This window comes from Ahaetulla prasina, chromosome 3 (assembly GCF_028640845.1).
Source record: "Ahaetulla prasina isolate Xishuangbanna chromosome 3, ASM2864084v1, whole genome shotgun sequence".
NCBI lineage: Eukaryota > Metazoa > Chordata > Lepidosauria > Squamata > Colubridae > Ahaetulla > Ahaetulla prasina.
The window spans coordinates 59,052,306-59,074,713 of NC_080541.1; the positions used below are offsets into that span (position 1 = coordinate 59,052,306).

General features: G+C 34.9%; 1 protein-coding gene across 1 annotated transcript in view; it reads left to right on the forward strand.

The window, feature by feature from the left end:
- The window catches only part of SMCHD1 (structural maintenance of chromosomes flexible hinge domain containing 1), a 102,657-nt gene that overhangs the window by 56,876 nt on the left and 23,373 nt on the right, over positions 1-22,408 (forward strand). Inside the window, 12 exon segments of the mRNA XM_058176587.1 lie at positions 1,951-2,178; positions 4,928-5,076; positions 5,871-5,959; positions 8,645-8,763; positions 10,056-10,223; positions 10,464-10,589; positions 11,419-11,498; positions 13,139-13,296; positions 14,581-14,681; positions 18,625-18,680; positions 19,246-19,333; positions 21,872-22,003. Coding sequence (XP_058032570.1) covers positions 1,951-2,178; positions 4,928-5,076; positions 5,871-5,959; positions 8,645-8,763; positions 10,056-10,223; positions 10,464-10,589; positions 11,419-11,498; positions 13,139-13,296; positions 14,581-14,681; positions 18,625-18,680; positions 19,246-19,333; positions 21,872-22,003 — 1,494 coding nt within the window.

Sequence of the window (22,408 nt, forward strand, 5' to 3'; positions counted from 1 at the left end):
TCACTTTTATTGGAAGTTGCTTATAAATTACTTTTTGGACATTAAGAACCACCAGAAGTATACGTTTTATTATACTGAATGATCTTCCTCCAACCTGCAGTGAACGATTTATATAAGTTTAAAACTTTAAAGAAAAACTTTTTAAAAATTTAGAATTAAGCAGCTAAAGGGCAATTATTAGACTGTTGCTTTTGGAAGGAAATTAATTGGATCAAAACTGAATGGAAATAACACTTTGGAAAAGTTAGAATATTGCTTGTTGTTTATATAAAATCCTATTAAACTATATGAGGATCTGAGTTTTAGTGTAAGAAATCCTTTCCTGGGAAATCTTCTGGATGAGAGGAAAATGTAAGAAAAGAACTTGAAGACTGGTTAAGGAAGCAATCAGAAATAAATAAAGATTATAGTTAAAGGAGAATTCCCACTAATATAATGGAGAAAATATTTTAACTTGGAAAAATTTAAGGATACTTGGCGACAGTGTATTCAAAATATACTTTTTAGACCATGGGAATCAAACTCACTGCGTCATTTTGTCATCACGTGACATTTTGTGAGATTTTTCCCATTCACGGAGCTAGGTGGGTGTGGCCTGTGCGTGATATATCCGGCCCGCCAGTTTGACACCCCTGCTTTAGACTGTCTGAATCAATAAAAATGGTCTTAAAAGAGGACATAGGATATAACCAAAAATCAGACTGTTTTGAATGTGAATTTAAAATGAATAGATGTAGGAATGTTATATAAAATGTTATATAAAACCAACAAATGAAACTGGCTGAGGTTTCAATAATTAAAAGACATACACAAATAGTAAAGCAGAAGAACAACTTGGTTGGTCATATTTTAACTCAGAAAATTGACTTGGCCAATTTTCTTTTGATTTACAAAAGAGAGGTGTTATATCATGAAGGAATTCCTGAGAAAAGCAAAAGAGAGAAGAAACAATTTGGACATTACCTAAAAGGAATCCAGATCTTTAAAACTAAAACTAAGATGTACAAAGTCAGCCTATTTGATCAAGGTTAAGATACAGTATATGATTCCCCTCTTTTCTAACAGCTTTTAGATGGTTTTTCCTAACTAGGACTCATTGTTGAGGCATTACAATTGTTCTTATGGATAAGATATAGGAAAAAGGTTTTGTTGTATTTTTAGAGGAAATAATAAGCTATGATATGATAATTGAGTAGAGATGAAAAGAGATGGAAAGAAATTAATTTGTAGAGCATCAATTGAAGGGATTAAATATTAATATTTTCAGTTTGTTTCTAGTACCGGTAATTAATGGATTTTTCTTGATTATGTTTGAATGATGAGGTTTTAAAGATTTATTTTTATATATTAGACATAGACTTTTGCTGATTAGGATTGAAATATTTTTATTATTTGCCAATAGATAAAAGATGATTTATGGAATGAAGAGAGTTTTGGTTGAAATATTAAGGTATTAAGTATTAAGATGGTATTAAGCTATTAAAAATGTTTATACTTGTTTGGCTAAAAGAAGAAGATATTTTTTTAATATTATGTTTGTGGGTATGTGCTTTTGTACTTTCTATGTTTTTTCATTTATATTTTCCTTAGTTTGTATTTGTTTTTATCTTCGTAATTTTAAATTTCAATTAAAAATATTATATAAACACTTAATCTTTTTTAAAAAAATAAAATTTATTATTTCTTCTTTTGAAAGAAAAGCATATAACCATCACAATTGTAACTGACACCAGAACTATTATGGTAGGAATAGCATATTCTTAAAAATGTAGTGTTCCTTAGTTGTTTTGATATATTATATCGATATTATATTTGAGGTTAAAAAATACATTGCAAATATTCATAGTGTAATAACTATTAATTAGATTTAATTAGATAAAATATTGTTGTACAGCTTTGAACATTCAAATTTCTTTTCCTTGTGGTATTTCTTTTTGTTTTTATTGCTAGAGTTGTAAAAGTGTGCCACCGGTTACCAAGATTATTCAACTGCTTCCTAGTACTCGTGTTGCAGGACTGCAGATTAAGTTCAGTGATGGAGAAAAAGTTATTCAGATTAAACACGAGGAAGTACTTAACCGTGTTGCAGGTGATGTGCTAAAAAATCTTACTTTCCAAATGTATGACGAGGGAGAAAGAAAAATCAAAATAACTCCAGCTCTAGCTGAAAAAGTTAAAGTAAGTATAGGACAACTGCAGGGGTGGGTTCTAAATTTTTTTACTGCCGGTTCTGTGGGCGTGGCTTATTTGGTGGGCGTGGCTTGGTGGTCATGTGACTAAGTGGGCATGGCCAACTTGAAGTTAATCAGGGCAAGGTGGGGCGGCACCTTGCTGTGAATGACATCAAGTTGGCCACGCCCGCTCAGTCACTTGACCAATGCTGCTGAGACAGAGCTATTTCTCTCGGGGGACAGCCAGAGTTTCGCTGCCTCCTCTTTTCCTCAGAGGAGCTGCCTCCAAGTCCTTACGAAGGGACACACACACACACAACACAACACAACACAACACAACTGACTCACACACAATGTAAAAGCAGCTGCACTTCACCCAAAATGGCCCCTGCAACAAGCAGGAACCTCACACAGCCACAAAAAGCTCAAAAACCAACTTTGACACTTTACACACACACAACACAACACAACTCTCTCTCTCTCACACACACACACACACCACACACACACAAAATGTATACAGCTTTGTGAGATTCTGTGTGTTTGTATAGTTAGAGTGAAATACTACAGAAACACACCAAATCTTTCTTCTTTCCAAATCTTTCTTCTCAGAAAGCTGCACAAATATTTTATTATTTTATTTATATTTTTTAGAACAGGGGTCTCCAACCTTAGTAACTTTAAGGTTTGTGGACTTCAACTCCCAGAGTTCCTCAGCCAGCAAAGGCACTGAGGATATGGATTGTAGGCAGGCAGATTCAGTTACTAGCTGATGCAACTGATTGCAGAAGCCGAAGCAAAGGGAGCCCAAAAGGAACAGTAATTAAGTAAGTGAGGAGGGCGGATTGGGTGGGACAGAGGAAAAAAAGATTTTAAAAGGCTCCTCTGAAGATCCCAACTGAAGTTGCCTAATGGCAGCCCAGAAGCTCTTAACTCAGCTGGGATCGCCAGAGGAGCCTTTTAAAACCTTTTGTTAAAAAAAAAAACTTTTAAAGAGTTCTGATGATCCCTGCTCAGCCCTGCGATCATCAAAGGCTTTTCTTTTTTACTTTTAAAAACCATTTTCTGGCTGAAGAAAAGATGCTTTTAAAAGTAAAAAAACAAACAAACCTTTGATGATTGGGGAACCGATTCGGGGGCGTGGCCAGCCAGCCATTACTACCAGTTCTCCGAATGCCAGCAGATTTTTATTACCGGCTCTTCAGAACCGGAGCGAACCAGGAGCAAGCCACCACTGGACATCTTGTGAATGTAATAATTTTAAGCAAAATAGACTGTTACTTAGGCTGCCCATATCTTTTATAATGAATTAATATTTGTAAAACTTCAAGGAAAGAAAAAAAAATAGCAGTTCAGCTTCTTCTCTTTTTTTTGTCACACATATAGAACTTAGAAAACTGCTTACTTTTGTTCACATTTTTTAAATGCTCTTTCTTAAATGTTACTGTGGAATGTGAAGAGCTAGTCCTTGAAGAATATTGAATGCTGACTATTAAGATATGCTTAAAAGGATAGTTGTGTTTGAAGCCCAAAAAGTAACTATACTTTGCCAGAAGTTAATGCCTAATTTTTTTTTAATTTACTGCAGTTCAGCAGAAACAAAAACTTAGCAGTTCAATGTTACTTTACGGGACAACGAAGGAAAAACTGATGCCTGTTTCCCCCCCCCCCCCAATCTCCTTATATGGCTGCATTTTTTTCACTCTACCTTTTGACCTTAGATTCACATTTCTATGAGTCTGTGTGGTATCTGTGTAAGCCTCCAAAAGCTTCAGCAGCTTTAAGGCACAATCAGCAGGTACCAAGAGGATATCAACTCCAGATTTGAAGCATTTTTGCCTTTTTGATCTGGATACCATCCACTCGCTTTTAACTGAGAGAAGCAATGCATCACAGGTCAACAAGTTTTGGATAAAGGTTTTTCAAGTGGGCTAACTTACAGAATGTGTTCAAAATCCAGGATCCATGACTCCTGTGGAATTGAAATTTAGCAAAATTTTATTCTTCAGTACTGCCACATTGCTGAATCACCAGCCAAATATTTGGTAGACCAGTCCTTCCCTAGCCTCCCGAGGCCAGGTAGAATGGCTCCTCTATTGGCCACTGGAGATCAGGTAGACCATTTCCACTCTAGCCCACATGCATCCCTACACACCTTCCCTTGTCCTTGCTGTGCCTCCCTTGAGCCCTCATGTACCGGCTTAAATCCTTACCACACCTTATTTATGCATCCCCAACAACTTGGAGATTTCCTAAACTCTCAGTTCTTACTTGAAGAATGTGTGGTAGCCATTCACAGTCATTCATGCCTTTTGTCATCTATCACTTGGATTACTACAATACATTATACTTGGGGTTATATTTTGTATACTTTTCTTTTTGCATACTCTGTGAGCAGATGACTTTATTTAGGGTGTTGAAAGAAATACATGGACTATGAAGTATTCACCTTTCTTGAAAAATATTTTTTGTTAATTGTTTCAAACAGTTGTCATGGTCTATCATGACAGCATTAGATTGGGAACATTACACTTTTATTTAGAGTTGAATATACATAATTTTGGATATTCAGAAATAGCCCCAATAAAATAGATTTGCTTATATTAAATTGAAGCACTTTCAGTTCAATTCATTAACAGTATTTTCATTTAGGACATTCAAATGTTCGTGGATTTCCAGTAAAAATAAAAAAAAATACATAAGAACAGGAAAAACGTTACTTTTATAGTAACCAAAGTATATTTTTTTTATCTTAGATAAGCTGGACTCCAAAACTTAATAGCAAACAAGTGATTGAAGGATTGCTACCTGATGTGAAAGTTCCAACATCTGTAAAAGATGAATGCTGTTGTCTGCTTACATTCAGTGATGAACACGTGTCTTTGGCAAGTTCATTTGTGGTCAGGTTTGTACTTTTTCTTCAATCATGTGTCAGTAATGAAGCTTATACTGTAGCTTTTCCTGCTGGGCAAAATACTGTTATTGCCACCTTTTGTTTATACAGACATACAGTATGAATGTTAAGAAGACATGCTATATATTAACATATATAAATGTCACACCTGCCCAATTATGATCACATCATCACATTTGGGGTGGTTGGCCGCCTGCTCACATTTACAACCAGTTGCCAACTGCCTCTACAATCGTGTGATTGCCTTTTTGCAGTGTTCCAGGAAAAAGATTAGTGTTCAGGGGGACACTCAGTTTAGCCTAGAAGATTGTGTCTGATAAGTAGACAGTGTTCTACTTTTGAAGCACAGACTCTTTTGGGGCCACAAGATCACTTCAGGAGGAGGAAATGAGGTGCTTTGACAGAAATAAACAGGATTATGGATTGGCCCTGTCATTTGTTTGTAATTTACTCCATCGTAGTGTTTGTAGTTATTTGGGATGAAGAAGATCAAAAGCTTCATGTTGCTATAATGATACCAAAATAACAAAACATGTATCATAACAGAATGCCCTTTTGGTCTGCCCTTTTGTATTTGTAGCAGTGTTATATGCAACACATACAAGGGGTGGAGTTTGCATTACAATATCACATGTTCTGTCATTTCTCCCTTCCTCCACTCCATTTCTGCAGATGTCCCTGCCTGAATCTCAGTAAACATTAACTATACAAAATATGAACAATATGAAATTTACCACTATTTCCTTAAAATAAGTATATTAACCTCTCACTGTGTACTTCACTAGACCAGTTGCTGATGTGCCAAAACATATCAAATGTGAAATTAAAGGATCAAATATAATAAAAATGGGTGAAAAGCTGCAAGATGAAATGGGTATGTATGTGTAACATTTTTACATCTTAACATTTTTAACTGACATCTTGATTGTACCATGGCAGTTCTCAGCAGCTTGATATATTCACCAGCTGCAGTCGTGTGGCTTTTATTTACTGTGTCAGCTCTCAAAAGGGAGTTGAGTTCCAATCTATCCATATTATGCAAAGTGAATCTACATTTACATTTGGCCCCACATTCTAATTTGATTTAGTGCTGTTAGGTTTGCATTAATGGCATGTTGACTAAGATTCTAGACTTCTATTACATTTAGCCTATGTGATAGAATATTCTGTTTGCATAGTTCAAAGCATGAAGCCCATTTCAGATCTTGAATAAGCATGAAATCGAACTACTGTTGTATTTAACATCGAGGAGGGCTTTAAACTTTATGTAGAATGTAGTTTATAATAACATAAATATGGACAGAGTGGCTGTGGATGCGGCATCCCGGTACAGTCAGCTAAATCCAGCGGCTGACCATCGGTGGCGAGTCACTGGCCCGATGGAAGGTGCGCAACAGCGTCCTCCTGGATGAGCGGCTGTCTCTAGAAGATCATTTGACGGCCGTCTCCAGGAAGCGTTCTACCAGGTTCGCCTGGTGCGCCAGTTCGCCTTTCTGGACGGGAGGCCCTATGCACGGTCACTCACGCCCTCGTGACGTCTCGCCTGGATTACTGCGCTCTCTACATGGGGCTCCCCTTGAAGGGCATCCGGAGGCTACAGTTAGTCAGAATGCGGCTGCGCGGGTGATAGATGGAGCCCCCGGTGGCTCCCGCATACCACCCATCCTGCGCAGGCTGCCCTGGCTACCTGTGGCCTTCCGGGTGCGCTTCAGGGTTTTGGTGACCACCTTTAAAGCGCTCCATGGCATAGGGCGGGTTATCTGGGACCGCCTACTGCGACCAGATACCTCTCACCGACCGTGCGCTCTCACAGGAGGGACTCCTCAGGGTGCCGTCAGCTAGGCAGTGTCGTCTGGCGGCGCCCAGGAAGGGCCTTCTCTGTGGGGCTCCCGCCCTCTGGAGCAGAGCTCCCCAGGACTCCGTCAACTTCCGGACCTTCGAACCTTCCGTCGCGAGCTCAAGACACATTTATTCATCTGTGCAGGACTGGCTTAGATTTTAAATTTTATAGGGGTTTTAAATTGATTTTAATATTTATATTTCTATTTTTAATGATAGGGCACTGGAATAAGTTTTTTAAAGATTATTTTAATTTTGTACACTGATGTTTTATATGCCTGTGAACCGCCCTGAGTCCTTTGGGAGATAGGGCGGTATATAAATTTAAATAATAAATAAATAAATAATAAAGTAATGACGCTTATACTTTAGCTTTTCCTGCTGGGCAAAATACTGTTATTGCCACCTTTTGTTTATACAGACATACAGTATGAATGTTAAGAAGACATTATATATATAAATTAACATATATAAATGTCACACCTGCCCAATTATGATCACATCATCACATTTGGGGTGGTTGGCCGCCTGCTCACATTTACAACCAGTTGCCAACTGCCTCTACAATCGTGTGATTGCCTTTTTGCAGTGTTCCAGGAAAAAGATTAGTGTTCAGGGGGACACTCAGTTTAGCCTAGAAGATTGTGTCTGATAAGTAGACAGTGTTCTACTTTTGAAGCACAGACTCTTTTGGGGCCACAAGATCACTTCAGGAGGAGGAAATGAGGTGCTTTGACAGAAATAAACAGGATTATGGATTGGCCCTGTCATTTGTTTGTAATTTACTCCATCGTAGTGTTTGTAGTTATTTGGGATGAAGAAGATCAAAAGCTTCATGTTCATCAAAAGCTATAATGATACCAAAATAACAAAACATGTATCATAACAGAATGCCCTTTTGGTCTGCCCTTTTGTATTTGTAGCAGTGTTATATGCAACACATACAAGGGGTGGAGTTTGCATTACAATATCACATGTTCTGTCATTTCTCCCTTCCTCCACTCCATTTCTGCAGATGTCCCTGCCTGAATCTCAGTAAACATTAACTATACAAAATATGAACAATATGAAATTTACCACTATTTCCTTAAAATAAGTATATTAACCTCTCACTGTGTACTTCACTAGACCAGTTGCTGATGTGCCAAAACATATCAAATGTGAAATTAAAGGATCAAATATAATAAAAATGGGTGAAAAGCTGCAAGATGAAATGGGTATGTATGTGTAACATTTTTACATCTTAACATTTTTAACTGACATCTTGATTGTACCATGGCAGTTCTCAGCAGCTTGATATATTCACCAGCTGCAGTCGTGTGGCTTTTATTTACTGTGTCAGCTCTCAAAAGGGAGTTGAGTTCCAATCTATCCATATTATGCAAAGTGAATCTACATTTACATTTGGCCCCACATTCTAATTTGATTTAGTGCTGTTAGGTTTGCATTAATGGCATGTTGACTAAGATTCTAGACTTCTATTACATTTAGCCTATGTGATAGAATATTCTGTTTGCATAGTTCAAAGCATGAAGCCCATTTCAGATCTTGAATAAGCATGAAATCGAACTACTGTTGTATTTAACATCGAGGAGGGCTTTAAACTTTATGTAGAATGTAGTTTATAATAACATAAATATGGTAATATTTTAATTTGTTTTGTAACTCTAATATGTTATACAGTATTTTTATAACTTGCACTTTTTTATATATATAAAAGAGATAATGATTACCGATCAGCATGGAAATCAGATTCAGTCCCTGACATCATCGTGTACGACTGCCTTGAAGATTTCTGGGAATGGGCTGGATAAATCAGATTTGAAAACTTTTTGGCAGGTATTTTTTTTAATATCTCACTAAATATCTCATTTAAAGCAAATATTTTTTGCTTTAAGGAAGCAAGGAGAGGAGTTTATATCGCTAAAGCAACTTACTGGAAGTTCTTGAGCTCCAGTCATTCATTTAGAAGCCATATTAAGTTATGACAGTACTGAAAAAAAGTATCTTGTAGCTGCTCCTTAAACTCACAGCATCCCTGCAGTAATATATCTGATCATGATTCAGGCAATTGGCAGTCGGCGTGCATTTACAACAGCTACAGTATCTGAGGAACATGTGGTCGTCATTTGTAACTTTCCTATCCAACTTCCAACAAGGAAAGTCAATGGGTGGAAAACCGGATTCACATAACAACTATGATTCACTTAAAGACAATAGCTATAAAGGTCATAAAATGGTGTGACAATTCAGTTAATCATGTGATGACTCACTTAATGACCACATCTCTAAATGATAGAGGTTTTAATCCTATTTGTGGACGTAAGTCTGTTACAGTTACATTAATGTTAAGAGATGGCTAGAATGCCTTTTCAGTCTTAGGAAAACTATTTGATTCATAAACAAATGTGTTAATTGGGTTCTCTTTACTTACTTTTAGGACTTTGAATAGAATAGAATAGAATAGAATAGAATTTATTGGCCAAGTGTGATTGGACACACAAGGAATTTGTCTTGGTGCATATGCTCTCAGTGTACATAAAAGAAAAGATACGTTCATCAAGGTACAACATTTACAACACAATTGATGATCAATATATCAATATAAATCATAAGGATTGCCAGCAACAAGTTATAGTCATACAGTCATAAGTAGAAAGAGATTGGTGATGGGAACTATGAAACGATTAATAGTAGTGCAGATTCAGTAAATAGTCTGACAGTGTTGAGGGAATTATTTGTTTAGCAGAGTGATGGCCTTCGGGAAAAAACTGTTCTTGTGTCTAGTTGTTCTGGTCACAAGAACAGTTTTTTCCCGAAGGCCATCACTGGAAAACCAGTCAGGTTTTAGGTCATATTTCTGCAGAAATACTTAATATTTAAAAGGGTTCCCAAACTCCTAAACATCACTGTACATAAAATGATATATTTGTCACTAGAGTTTGATCCAAATTTCTGTGAAACAGACTATAACTTTTGTCTACACACATAAATTCCTGGGCCAAATTTAGCATTAGGTTTCAGTCACTTTGCTTCAAATATGCAGTTCTTGTTATACTTTTACAATCAACTAATTTCCTCCCATAATATCCTAACAAGTTTTCTTTATCTCTTATTACATATTTTTATAGCAAAGTACACAAACTATTTCTGTCAAAGGAATTAAGTTTGAACCAGGCCCACCAGAAGTTAAAGAACTGCATGTTGCGTGGCATGATTTCTCCCATTACCTGAAGTTAAATTTGATTGCTGGCCCTCCTGCTAAATTGGGTCTTCTGGATTGGATAGAACCAGAGAAGGTAAGCCAATGCCATATGATAGAACACTAACCAAATGATGCTATGCTAACAATTGGTTTTGTGAATCTGTAAAATTGAGGGGTTTATTAATTATGCTTGAAAGCTTGACATATTTATTATCTCGTATAAAACAAAACTGAAACAAAAAATGTAATTTGAATTTATATTCACAAATAATTAATGAAATAGTATATGCATACTATATATTCTACGTAATTCCAAATAATAATCTTTTTTTAGGCTATATCTGTAATTAATGGCAAAGAATTACCAAAGGCTCTTACAATCCAGCTCTGTGATCAGTGGAATAATCCATCTGCTGAACCTAATGTCAAAATCATACTTTCAAAACAAAATAATATAAAGGTAAGTAAAACTTGGTCTTCCCATTACAAATTCCTTATACTATAGAAGTTGATTGTCCATATATTATCCTAAAGTTTATTTCCCATGACATCTTGTTTTTTTCTGCGGAATTATTTGACTGGATAGAAAGATAAAACTTTAGTCAATTAAGCATATTAAATATATAAAACTTTATTTTATTTATTTATTTTTATTTATTAATCATATTTATATACCGCCCTATCTCCCGAAGGACTCAGGGCGGTTTACAGGCACTTAAAAAAAACACATAGATACATAAATACACTATAAAAACAATTAGAAAACTTATTCTATAAGCCCGTATTTTAAAATATAAAAAATAAAACCCAGTTAAAACCCATAAATTTAAAATCTAGCTCAGTCCTGCACAATTAAATAGATATGTTTTGAGCCCGCGGCGGAAGGTCCGAAGGTCCGAAAGCTGACGAAGGCCGGGGGGTAGTTCGTTCCAGAGGGTGGGAGCCCCCACAGAGAAGGCCCTTCCCCTGGGCGTCGCCAGGCGACATTGCCTCGCTGATGGCACCCTGAGGAGACCCTCTCTATGAGAGCGCACGGGTCGGTGAGAGGCATTCGGTAGCAGTAGGCGGTCCCGTAAATAACCCGGCCCAATGCCATGAAGCGCTTTAAAGGTGGTCACCAGTTTAAAACTGATATAAAAATACACATAGAGGAAAAAACAATAGAATATATTCATAATAAATCATTTCCACAATATTGCATTTTACTGGGAAGCCAAGAATATATATGAAAAAATGTTATTTAGTAAGCTTTATCAGTATTTTGTCATAAGAAAAAATATTTTTTCCAGATTTTTCCTTCAAATATGCTTTATAAAACAGATGAAACTGGTAGAGCAAGCTTTGGAGTTCTTACTATTCATGCTCCTATGTAAGTGATTAAAATTTTTCCTATTATTCAGAATATGCTTAAAATATATATTTAACAGTCCTGCTATGAAGGCATAGGAATTTATGTGTTTACTTTAAAAATTGTTCTCCCTAATTCTGTGTGTGCTATAAATGGGAAATAAGAATAAGCAGGAGCAATACCAACAAAAGAAGATTCAAAGAAACAAAATCACATGACTGCAAACATTACAAATTTTGTTTAAAAAGCAAATGTTGCAAAATGTTAGATGTGAAGTCCAAATGAACAGGTTGAACTTGGTCATTTGAAAACCATAAAGATGGATTATATATATTTTTAAATTTGTGTCATGTTAATTTAATGTATCAACTATCATATCCTATAATAATTTAAAAAATTGAAATATTAATTAAATGGTATGATATATGGTGTGTGTGTATACATATATATGAATGATATGACAAAGCTCATAATATTTACATCAATAGCAAGAACAATAAAAATAGACAATCATACTAAAATCACTATTACAAATTCAATTCAGTACAAAAATCAGTAGTTAAATATCAATACATCCAATTCAGTATAACTATTAAAGAGGCTCACCACTACCACCAGGCTCTCAGACATGGTAGCACAGCCACATCTTTAGGGATTTCAAAAAGGCCAGTAGAGTAGGGCGGCAACCTAAATTCTGGGGAATGACATTTCAAAGGGTGGATATCAAGGTAGAAAAATGGTCTCTTCCTGTTAGATAAAAGTAGATTGGACCCATAACATGCCTCTCCTCCAGATCCAATGGGACAGGTAGATATAACTGTGGAGGTGCAATCCCTCAGATACCCTGGTCCCTTGCCATATAGGTTTTTATAAGTCATTAGCACCTTGAATTGCACCTGGAAGCACACTTTAAAGGCAGCCCTATGTAGAGTACGTGACAATAATATTTGGGAGGTAATCAGTGAATGAGTGACTGAGAGCAGTGCGTCATGATCCAAGAAATGGTACAAATGGCACCCAAAACAAAACTGCATAAAGGTCCTCTTTGAACAGAAGTCTGGAATTCAGGAGGATATCCACAATGCACATAATGTCTGTTTGGGGCAGTGCCACCAAGAAATGATAAATCCCTTAGTTTATTAGTTTACAACTTAGTTTATTATGGACAGAGGTGTTAAGCTGAATATCATCAGTGTACTGAAGACGCTTACCCCAAAGTGATGAATGATCTCACCCATCAGCTTTATGTAGATATTAATTGGGAGAAGGGAAAGTACCAAACCTTGCGGAATCCCGCAAAGCAAAGACCATGAGCTTCAGACACTGATTGAAATTATCCAGGGAAAAAGGAGGAGAACGAGCACAATATAGTGCCACCTATCCCTAGTCCCTGAATCCAGTCCAGAATGATACCATGGTTGATGGTACCAAAGGCTGCCAAGAGGCCAAGTAAAAAGGTTATTGGATGTAGTTTACCATTGTAAATATATGCCAGTTGCCAGATGTCAAAATTTTGATCACATGACCTGGGGATACTGTGCTAGTTGTAAAAAAATGGTGTATAAGTGAAATACTACTATATATTGGAGCTCTTATATTTCTATTTAATGTTGGATCTTTCAGTAGAACTATATTGAAGTTTAATTATTATTGTATTTCAGAGGAGAGCACACCTTGCAGTTCAGGAGCTTCTGTAACAAGAATGTACTAACCAGTCCAGTGATCAAGATAAATGTTTTGCCTGACCCAGAGAAACCTGTATGTTTAAATATTACATATGATGAGAATGCTATCTTCACCGCTGGAAACACTTTTCCTAGTGAGTGATTTAACATTTTTTTATTTTCTAATGATAACCATTAGAAAGTTGGAATGCTTTTTCTTGTCTTTTATTTCTTATTTTTTGGCTGTCTTTTACAAGATAGTTTGTCCCATCAATGTCATTTTTAGGTTATAAAATGGCTGTTTCTCTATAGTTTAACACAGCATTCTGCTGATGTTTTGGTGCTAAATGCCTTTACATTGAAGTGTCATATGAATAGATCTAATTTAGGCTGCTTAAAACCGTTTTTCTGTTCCACAGGACAAAGTATATTGAGTATGATTTGAAAGATTAAGGATAAGCCTATGGAAAGAAGTGATAATTTTCAAAACCTACATTGAAGTAGAGCTAAAAACAGTTTATAATCTGATACCAAATCTAATACTCCAAACTCTGAAAAGCAGTTATCTATAGGAATTAGGAATATTGTTTTTCAATTGATAAATTGCATTAGTTGATTAGCAGAATACAAATTATTCTCACATTATACTCCCATTGAGAATATACCTTCATATTCCATTCTTCTTTAATGTAATCCTACCAAAATTGAGATTATTCTCACCTTTTTTATAATAATGATAATTAGTACCTTTTGGAAGTAACCTATTACTCTTTTCATTTTTAGTCTCAGAATATTTTAATATTCTGAGACAGTTGTTCAGCAATTCAGTTCCAATTTGCTTCTGTAGACACTCCTCAATGTTCTTAATCTCCAAACCAAAAGAATTTACGCATTTATTTATTCTATTACCTTTATTTATTTTATTTATTATATTATTACAGAATTTATTTATTTTATTACTATAGCCTATATCAATAAAATATAGTTCCAGTCAAAATGGATATCAGCTTCATAGCTTGTCTTTGGTCAAAGTGCTAACATCAGTCTTGAAACCTTATTGCGTTTTCCTTCCTCTTCACTATAAAAAGTATCTGGCCCATCATCCTGGTTCATGGCATTGGAATCACTGGATGCTTTGGTACCACTGACTTTGTAAACCACTTAGAGAGAGCTGTAAAGCACTGAGAAATGGTATATAAATCTAAGTGCTACTGCTATTCTGGGTTATGGCATTGGAGGCTTTGGCTATGATGTGATGTCATTAAATATCTGGGAATATAGTGATGCATTTTTATGGAATATACATCATTATAGTATCCTTATCAGTTTCTTACATTCTTTGACATGTATTTCTGACTAGAATATTTTACTTCAAAGTTTTAATCTGGAAGTTAAGTTTAGCAACATGTGTGAAAATGTATTTTCCTTCCCTCATTTAGATTTCACGGTTAGTGTTATTTCTGAAGGTGGCAACAATATTAAAAATATAAATCCAGGAAGGATTTCTATGACGATCAAGGAAACAGGCAATGATACAAATGTAAGTAATGGGAAACAATGTGTGCAACAGATAGACAGACAGACACTGTACATATGTGTGCAAATTTAGTTCCGGTTAAACCTATCCATCCATTTGTCTAACTATGTTATTTTTTCCATCTTAACAGATGTTTCACAGTATTGCCTTGTTCAGTAATAGATCAGGTTCCATAAAAGAAATTTCAGTGTTGGAATGTATATCTTTTTTATTATTATTATTTTACTTTACTTTATTGAAAAGATAGTGCCATGTCAGGATAACAATGCAAATAAAGCAAAACCAGAGAGATATCAATGATAAATCTTAACATATATGCTAGCTGTATGTACTATACTATAACTGTAGTATGTTAAGAGTAATTGCAACAATACAACAACAAAAAAGACAAAAGGAAATAAAAGAAAACTTCAGCTAAGTTTCTACTTACATTAGCTTATTTACAAATTTTTCCATATTATATTCATAGTTTTATACATCTTCGTTGTACTGACGTTCATAAACTTCCCTCTCATTTCTACCTCTTGTCTCTATCCATTCATAAAATTTATTCCATGTCCTGTAATATTTCGAGTCTTCTTTATCTTTAATTTTTAAAGTTAATCTGTCCATTTCTGCACAATCCCAAATTTTCCTAATTATGTCATCATCCGTTGGGGTGTTCACATTTTTCCAATATTTAGCATATGTAATTCTAGCTGCCGTCAATATATGTAACACTAAGTAGATGGTTGCTTTGTCATAACTTTCCGACAATATACCTAAGAGATTTCTGGTTTGAACTCAATATGTTGCTCAGTTATCATTTCTAGCCATTTATGAATTTTCTCCCAGTAACTCCTTGCTTTCTTACATGTCCACCACATGTGGTAGTATGATCCTGAAGTCTGGTTGCATTTCCAACAATTGGCGGAGTTGTTCTTATACATTTTGGCCAATCTTGCTGGCAGCAAGTGCCACCTGTAAAACATTTTGTAAAGGTTTTCCTTATATGCCGTGGCCATCGTCAGTTTGTAGTTTCTCTCCCAAATTTTTAGCCATTTTTCTAATTTTATATTGTATCCGAAATTCTTTGTCCAGGCAATCATTGTTTCTTTAACTATCTCTTCCTCCATTTTATAGTTCAGTAAATAATTATATAGATATATTTAATCAATTTTTCATCCATCCCCATTAAAATTTTGTCCACTGCTGTTTGTTCTTTGTTTACACCCTATAATTTAACATCTTTTTCGTGCCTTGCTTGGATCTGCAAACATGGCCATCAAGATAAGTCCAACCTCTGCTTCTGCCATTGTTCTCTGGATTTAAGATCACCCCTTTCATCTAAAATGTCTTTGTAACGTACAATTTTTGCCCAATTTATAAGATTTGGATATATTATTGCCTCCATTGTAGAAAGCCAGACTAGTACTTCCCTATAGTGTTGTAGTTTAATTTTTTCCCAAATGTTAAGTAACACGTTGCTCACATAGTGCCTCTGGAAATATTGGTGCACCATATTTCTTCCATACCAGAGAAAGGCATGACAGCCTAATTGTAAATCGTGCCCTTCTAGTAATAATAGTCTTCTGTTATTCAAGTTTACCCAATCTTTTAGCCAGGTGAGAGCTGCAGCCTGGTAATATAATTCCCAGTCTGGGAGCCCAAAACCACCATTATTCCTAGAATCCTGTAATATTTTCAATTTTATTCTTGATTTTTTTCCCTTGCAAATATATTGCAGAGTCATTTTATTTAGTTCATCAAAAAATTTCTTTTCTAATTTTATATTGTATCCGAAATTCTTTGTCCAGGCAATCATTGTTTCTTTAACTATCTCTTCCTCCATTTTATAGTTCAGTAAATAATTATATAGATATATTTAATCAATTTTTCATCCATCCCCATTAAAATTTTGTCCAATGCTGTTTGTTCTTTGTTTACACCTATAATTTAACATCTTTTTCGTGCCTTGCTTGGATCTGCAAATATGGCCACCAAGATAAGTCCAACCTCTGCTTCTGCCATTGTTCTCTGGATTTAAGATCACCCTTTCATCTAAAATGTCCTTGTAACATACAATTTTCCCAAATGTTAAGTAACACGTTGCTCACATAGTGCCTCTGGAAATATTGGTGCACCATATTTCTTCCATACCAGAGAAAGGCATGACAGCCTAATTGTAAATCGTGCCCTTCTAGTAATAATAGTCTTCTGTTATTCAAGTTTACCCAATCTTTTAGCCAGGTGAGAGCTGCAGCCTGGTAATATAATTCCCAGTCTGGGAGCCCAAAACCACCATTATTCCTAGAATCCTGTAATATTTTCAATTTTATTCTTGATTTTTTTCCCTTGCAAATATATTGCAGAGTCATTTTATTTAGTTCATCAAAAAATTTCTTTTCTAATTTTACTGGTATGGTTTGAAATAGAAAGAGTAGTTTTGGTAGTATGTTCATTTTCACCACTGCAATTCTCCCTATCATCGATAACTGTACGTTCTTCCATCTTTCCAAATCTATTTTAATTCGTTGTATCAGCTTTGTATAGTTGTCCTCTGATTGTCCCACACCTAGCTGTTAAGAGAATACCAAGGTATTTAACCATTTTTTCTATCTGTAGGTCAATTTTCTCTGTCAATTCCTTTTTCTGTTGTTGGTGAGATTTTTAACTAGTATCTTTAACTGGAATGAATATCTTGACAAGTGTTTTTCATTCTAAAGGAAATCACACTCTCCTAAAGATATTTCATTTGAGCATTAGTATAAATTGCTTCAGTGGTTTAGAGCAGGGGTCTCCAACCTTGGCAACTTTAAGAGTTGTGGACTTTGCTGGCTGAGGAATTCTGGAAGTTGAAGTCCACAAGTTTTAAAGTTGCCAAGCTTGGAGACCCCTGATTTAGAGAACAATTGCTCAACTTAAACTGATACAATAATCTGTAATTTTATTTAAACAAAGATAGCTTTACTCTGATAATATCTTCATTTATATTAAAACAATAAATTTATTACTATTATTATTATTTTGTTACCTTTAAAATGATTTGGGAACTTCTGTTGATTGAAAATAGACAGGAATGATCATTGCTAAAAGCATTGGTTTCGGTATCCTTAAAGCCCAGAGAGTTTAGAGATGAGATTACATGAAGAATCACATCATTATTATTTACTTGGGTCTGAGATAATTTTATAAACGCTTTTGAGTTTAAAAGATAATACTTTCTAGTAGGGGAGTCCAATTATTGAATGTATTCAACAGAGAAGTTTGTCTAGCATTTATGGTTTATCCTCTCCTATTGCTATATTTTAATGGTTGTATGAATTTGTTCTCTTTGTATTTTACTGTACATTTTGTTTAACCTAAATATCAATATAATTAACATTGAACTTTGGTCTTTTAAGACAATCAATTGATTTGATTTTGACTAAAACTAAAAAAACAAGCTTCATTTATTTGTTGTTGTTAGTTGTGAAGTCGTGTCCGACCCATCGCGACCCCATGGACAACGTTCTTCCAGGCCTTCCTATCCTTTACCATCCTCTGGAGTCCACTTAAGCTCACGCCTACTACTTCAGTTACTCCATCCAGCCACCTCATTCTCTGTCGTCCCTTTCTTCTTTTGCCCTCAATCTTTCTCAGCATTAGGCTCTTCTCCAGTGAGTCCTTCCTTCTCATTAGGTGGCCAAAGTATTTAAGTTTCATCTTCAGGATCTGGCCTTCTAAAGAGCAGTCAAGGTTGATCTCTTCTAGGACTGACTTGTTTGTTCGCCTTGCAGTCCAAGGGACTGCATTTTATACTATATACTTTTTTAGATTCTTAGTTAAAATAATGGCTATCATTTTATTTATTTAGATTTTCAAGGATTCAAAGTAACTGAATTTAATAAAATTACTTTTTAAATGCTTACATATATAATGTGGCTTTCTTTCACTATCTTTTTTCTTCTTTTTTTTTTTTTTTTAGATTGCAACATTTGAGTGTACCAAATCAAACGTGGATGAAGCCTTTTTTTGCTTCAGGTTAATAAATAATGTTTTATAGTAGTTCTAATATAATGATGCTTACAAAAAACTATAACTGACAAAATAATCATATTTGTTTTTAAATATAGTTTGGTTTGATAGCAATAATTTATTTTTATTAAGATTGAAATTCATATTGCAGGTATGATTTTTTTCAACCTAGATATTGATATGTTGTCTGTTAAATACCTGTGTCTAGAAAATTGAGAATATATATGCAAAAGTATAATTTTATTTGAGACTAATTAGGTTAATTAAAACATGGATGTCATGAATGACATAATAGAAAGTTTAAGGACTGAGAACTGAGAATTTCAGGAATGTGGTATAGCAAGTATTGTAGACATTAAATATGAAAAATCTGTTTATTTCTTTTTAATCAGTCTGAGTATTTCTTATTTTCAGACTGAATGAAATATATAATAAAACAAGTTAACTTAAAAAAAACTGATTTTGGTTCATTTGTTTCAAAGAGCAACGTAAAATGTTAATAGGAAAAAATATTGAGAATTTAAGTATTGTAAATTTTAAAGAAATACTAACGTTAGTGTTTATAATTTAGGAATAAAATGGTTCCAGAAAAAGCAAGCAAATACAGCATCCAATTTATATTTACAATTGACAAAACAAGTGTTCTTAGCAGTAAAGAGGTGAGCTTTTGAAATAATATGTAAAAATGTGTTTTACATGTTTAAAATTGTATTTTATTATTTCTCTGGTAAGATTTTGCCCAGCTACGAATTGTATTGATTTTTTAGCACACATAAACAGATCTTATCATTATTAGATTCCAAAATTAAAAAAATTATACCACAAGGGTCATCTAATCAATTGACATCTTCGTTGGTTTTAAATTTCTTGGTCCAGGAGAGGGCTTAAAAAAAAAACCCCAACCTTACACCGTTTAATAAGGCTGCTTGATTTAAAATTGGCTCCAGTGGTATCACTTGATTCAAATTTTTATGAAAAATTAATGAAGCCATACAGAACTGTTGATTGCCCTCTTTCAGTGACAGTTATACCCATAACAGTTTAAACCTATTGCCCCCACTTCCTATCTCCATTGCATGATATTAAAACTGAGAGGTTGTTAGTTGTTGTCATAACTGACATCTTTGCCGTGCGAGGACTACTGGCTCTTGGCTTTAAATAATTGAAGTTACTCATGCACTCTGTCCAGCTGGATTTTTCCTAGACCTGTGGACGTATCAGAAGCTGTTGAAAACAAATTGATGGAATATAAAAATGGATGAAGACTTCTTGTGTGAATGCCTTTAGCAATTATTTTTCCCCAATCGGGACCCAACTCTGCTGCTTAATGAATTTTAAATCTTTTTATAATGCCTAAATTATTTAAAAAAGGATTACTTTCCCCATTTTCCCTTATCTTTTCTTTTTTCATCTCCATCCATTTTCTCAGTGCCCCTATCTCTTCCTTCATTTCCTATCTTTTGTTTCATTTGTTGCTGTTTTTGCTGGAAAGAAATAATGGAATTTGTACATTTGTAACTATGTGCTTCATTGTGTAGAGAATATTTGCTACATGCAAATAGGGTGTCTCTTAATTTTGTAAATAAGGCCTTTTGTTTTATAGAGGATTAATTTTAATTAGTAATTTTTAATTCAGCTATCCCCCCCTCCCTGGCCCGGCCTTTTATTGCAGCATTTTTGACCTCTAGCATATATGTGTCACATGCATTCTGGGTCAAAGGATCAGAACTTGTTTCAATTGGATTTGAAAATTTAGGCTGCCAAGGTGAAGAAGCTGGATTTTTCCTAGACCTGTGGACGTATCAGAAGCTGTTGAAAACAAATTGATGGAATATAAAAATGGATGAAGACTTTTCTTGTGTGAATGCCTTTAGCAATTATTTTTCCCCAATCGGGACCCAACTCTGCTGCTTAATGAATTTTAAATCTTTTTATAATGCCTAAATTATTTAAAAAAGGATTACTTTCCCCATTTTCCCTTATCTTTTCTTTTTTCATCTCCATCCATTTTCTCAGTGCCCCTATCTCTTCCTTCATTTCCTATCTTTTGTTTCATTTGTTGCTGTTTTTGCTGGAAAGAAATAATGGAATTTGTACATTTGTAACTATGTGCTTCATTGTGTAGAGAATATTTGCTACATGCAAATAGGGTGTCTCTTAATTTTGTAAATAAGGCCTTTTGTTTTATAGAGGATTAATTTTAATTAGTAATTTTTAATTCAGCTATCCCCCCCTCCCTGGCCCGGCCTTTTATTGCAGCATTTTTGACCTCTAGCATATATGTGTCACATGCATTCTGGGTCAAGGGATCAGAACTTGTTTCAATTGGATTTGAAAATTTAGGCTGCCAAGGTGAAGAAGCTGGGATTTTCATTCATTCTTCTGTGGCTTGATGTGGATATAGGAAGTAGTGTCCCCTTATGGCCAACCCAGTTTTATGATATTTTTTGCAGCATTCATTAAGCACAATGGCTATTAAGCAAATCCATAGTTTGCTGACTGCTGGCTGCCAACAGTTCGACAGTTCGATCTTCACCAGCTCAAGGTTGACTCAGCCTTCCGTCCTTCCGAGGTCGGTAAAATGAGGGCCCAGATTGTTGAGGCCAATATGCTGACTCTGTAAACCATTTAGAGAGGGCTGTAAAGCACTGTGAAACAATATATAAGTCTAAGTGCTATTGTTATTGCTGTTGTTAAGCAAACATTATGTTCATTAAGTGAACCCATTTTCTGCAATAGGTGTTTTTACAGAAACCTGAGCAAACGCCAATTTCTGGGGAGGGGGATGTTATAAATCATATAAATGTGGTCCAGTTGCCACATACCCAAAATGCAATCATGTGACGGGGGGAAGCTTTCAGAATTTGAATCTGGGTCCTAAGTAATTTTTTTCGATACCTGTTTTGTGATTTTAAAAAGCTGCAAAGAATAAAAACATAAATTTAAACAAAATTCCTTAAGCATTTTGAGCCAATTATTTTAAAATAGTTTACAGTGTATTTTAAGCAAACCAACAAGCAGCTCAATTTCAACAGTGATACTGCTGTAGTAATACTTTGCCAATTGCTTCATAGGCTCAGGCTAGAAAGGAGTGAAATATCACAAGAATATGCATCAGTACTTCTGCAATTAGGACTAACGTTGATAAATTTCTATATTGTACATTAAGTTTCTATATGTTGTGTTTTTTTCTCAAGATTATAATTAATGTGGTGCCAAACAAACCAGCACTGTTGAAGCCACAAACTTTGCCAAATACCCCTGCTGTTTCTAATGTTCAGGCGGTTGACGAACGGACTCTTGTCAAGAACTTGACTCTCATTATAACGGTGATTAATTGAATTTGGTTTAAAATGGACTTATATACATAATACAAACATACATTCATATATGCATAATATATATACATATACATACAAACAGGCGAGATCTGTATCAGATTCAGAAAAATCCAAAGTCAAATCAGGGCAGCTTGTTAAGGTTTACTTTTTAAGTCTGTTTGAACCAACTGGAATTTCCCAAATCTTCATAATCACTGTGACATTTTTAAGGAGCTTTTTATAGATACGTTACATGTTTATAAAAAGATTGCTATGTTGCTTTGCAGTCCATACAGAGATGATACCAAGATAGAGAGAAAGAAGAAAAACCATTTTTGTTAGCCCACATCATTTAAGCAAAACATTTAAAGCGGTTAAAGTTTTGAAGGATATGCTGAGAGGATACAAAGAGAA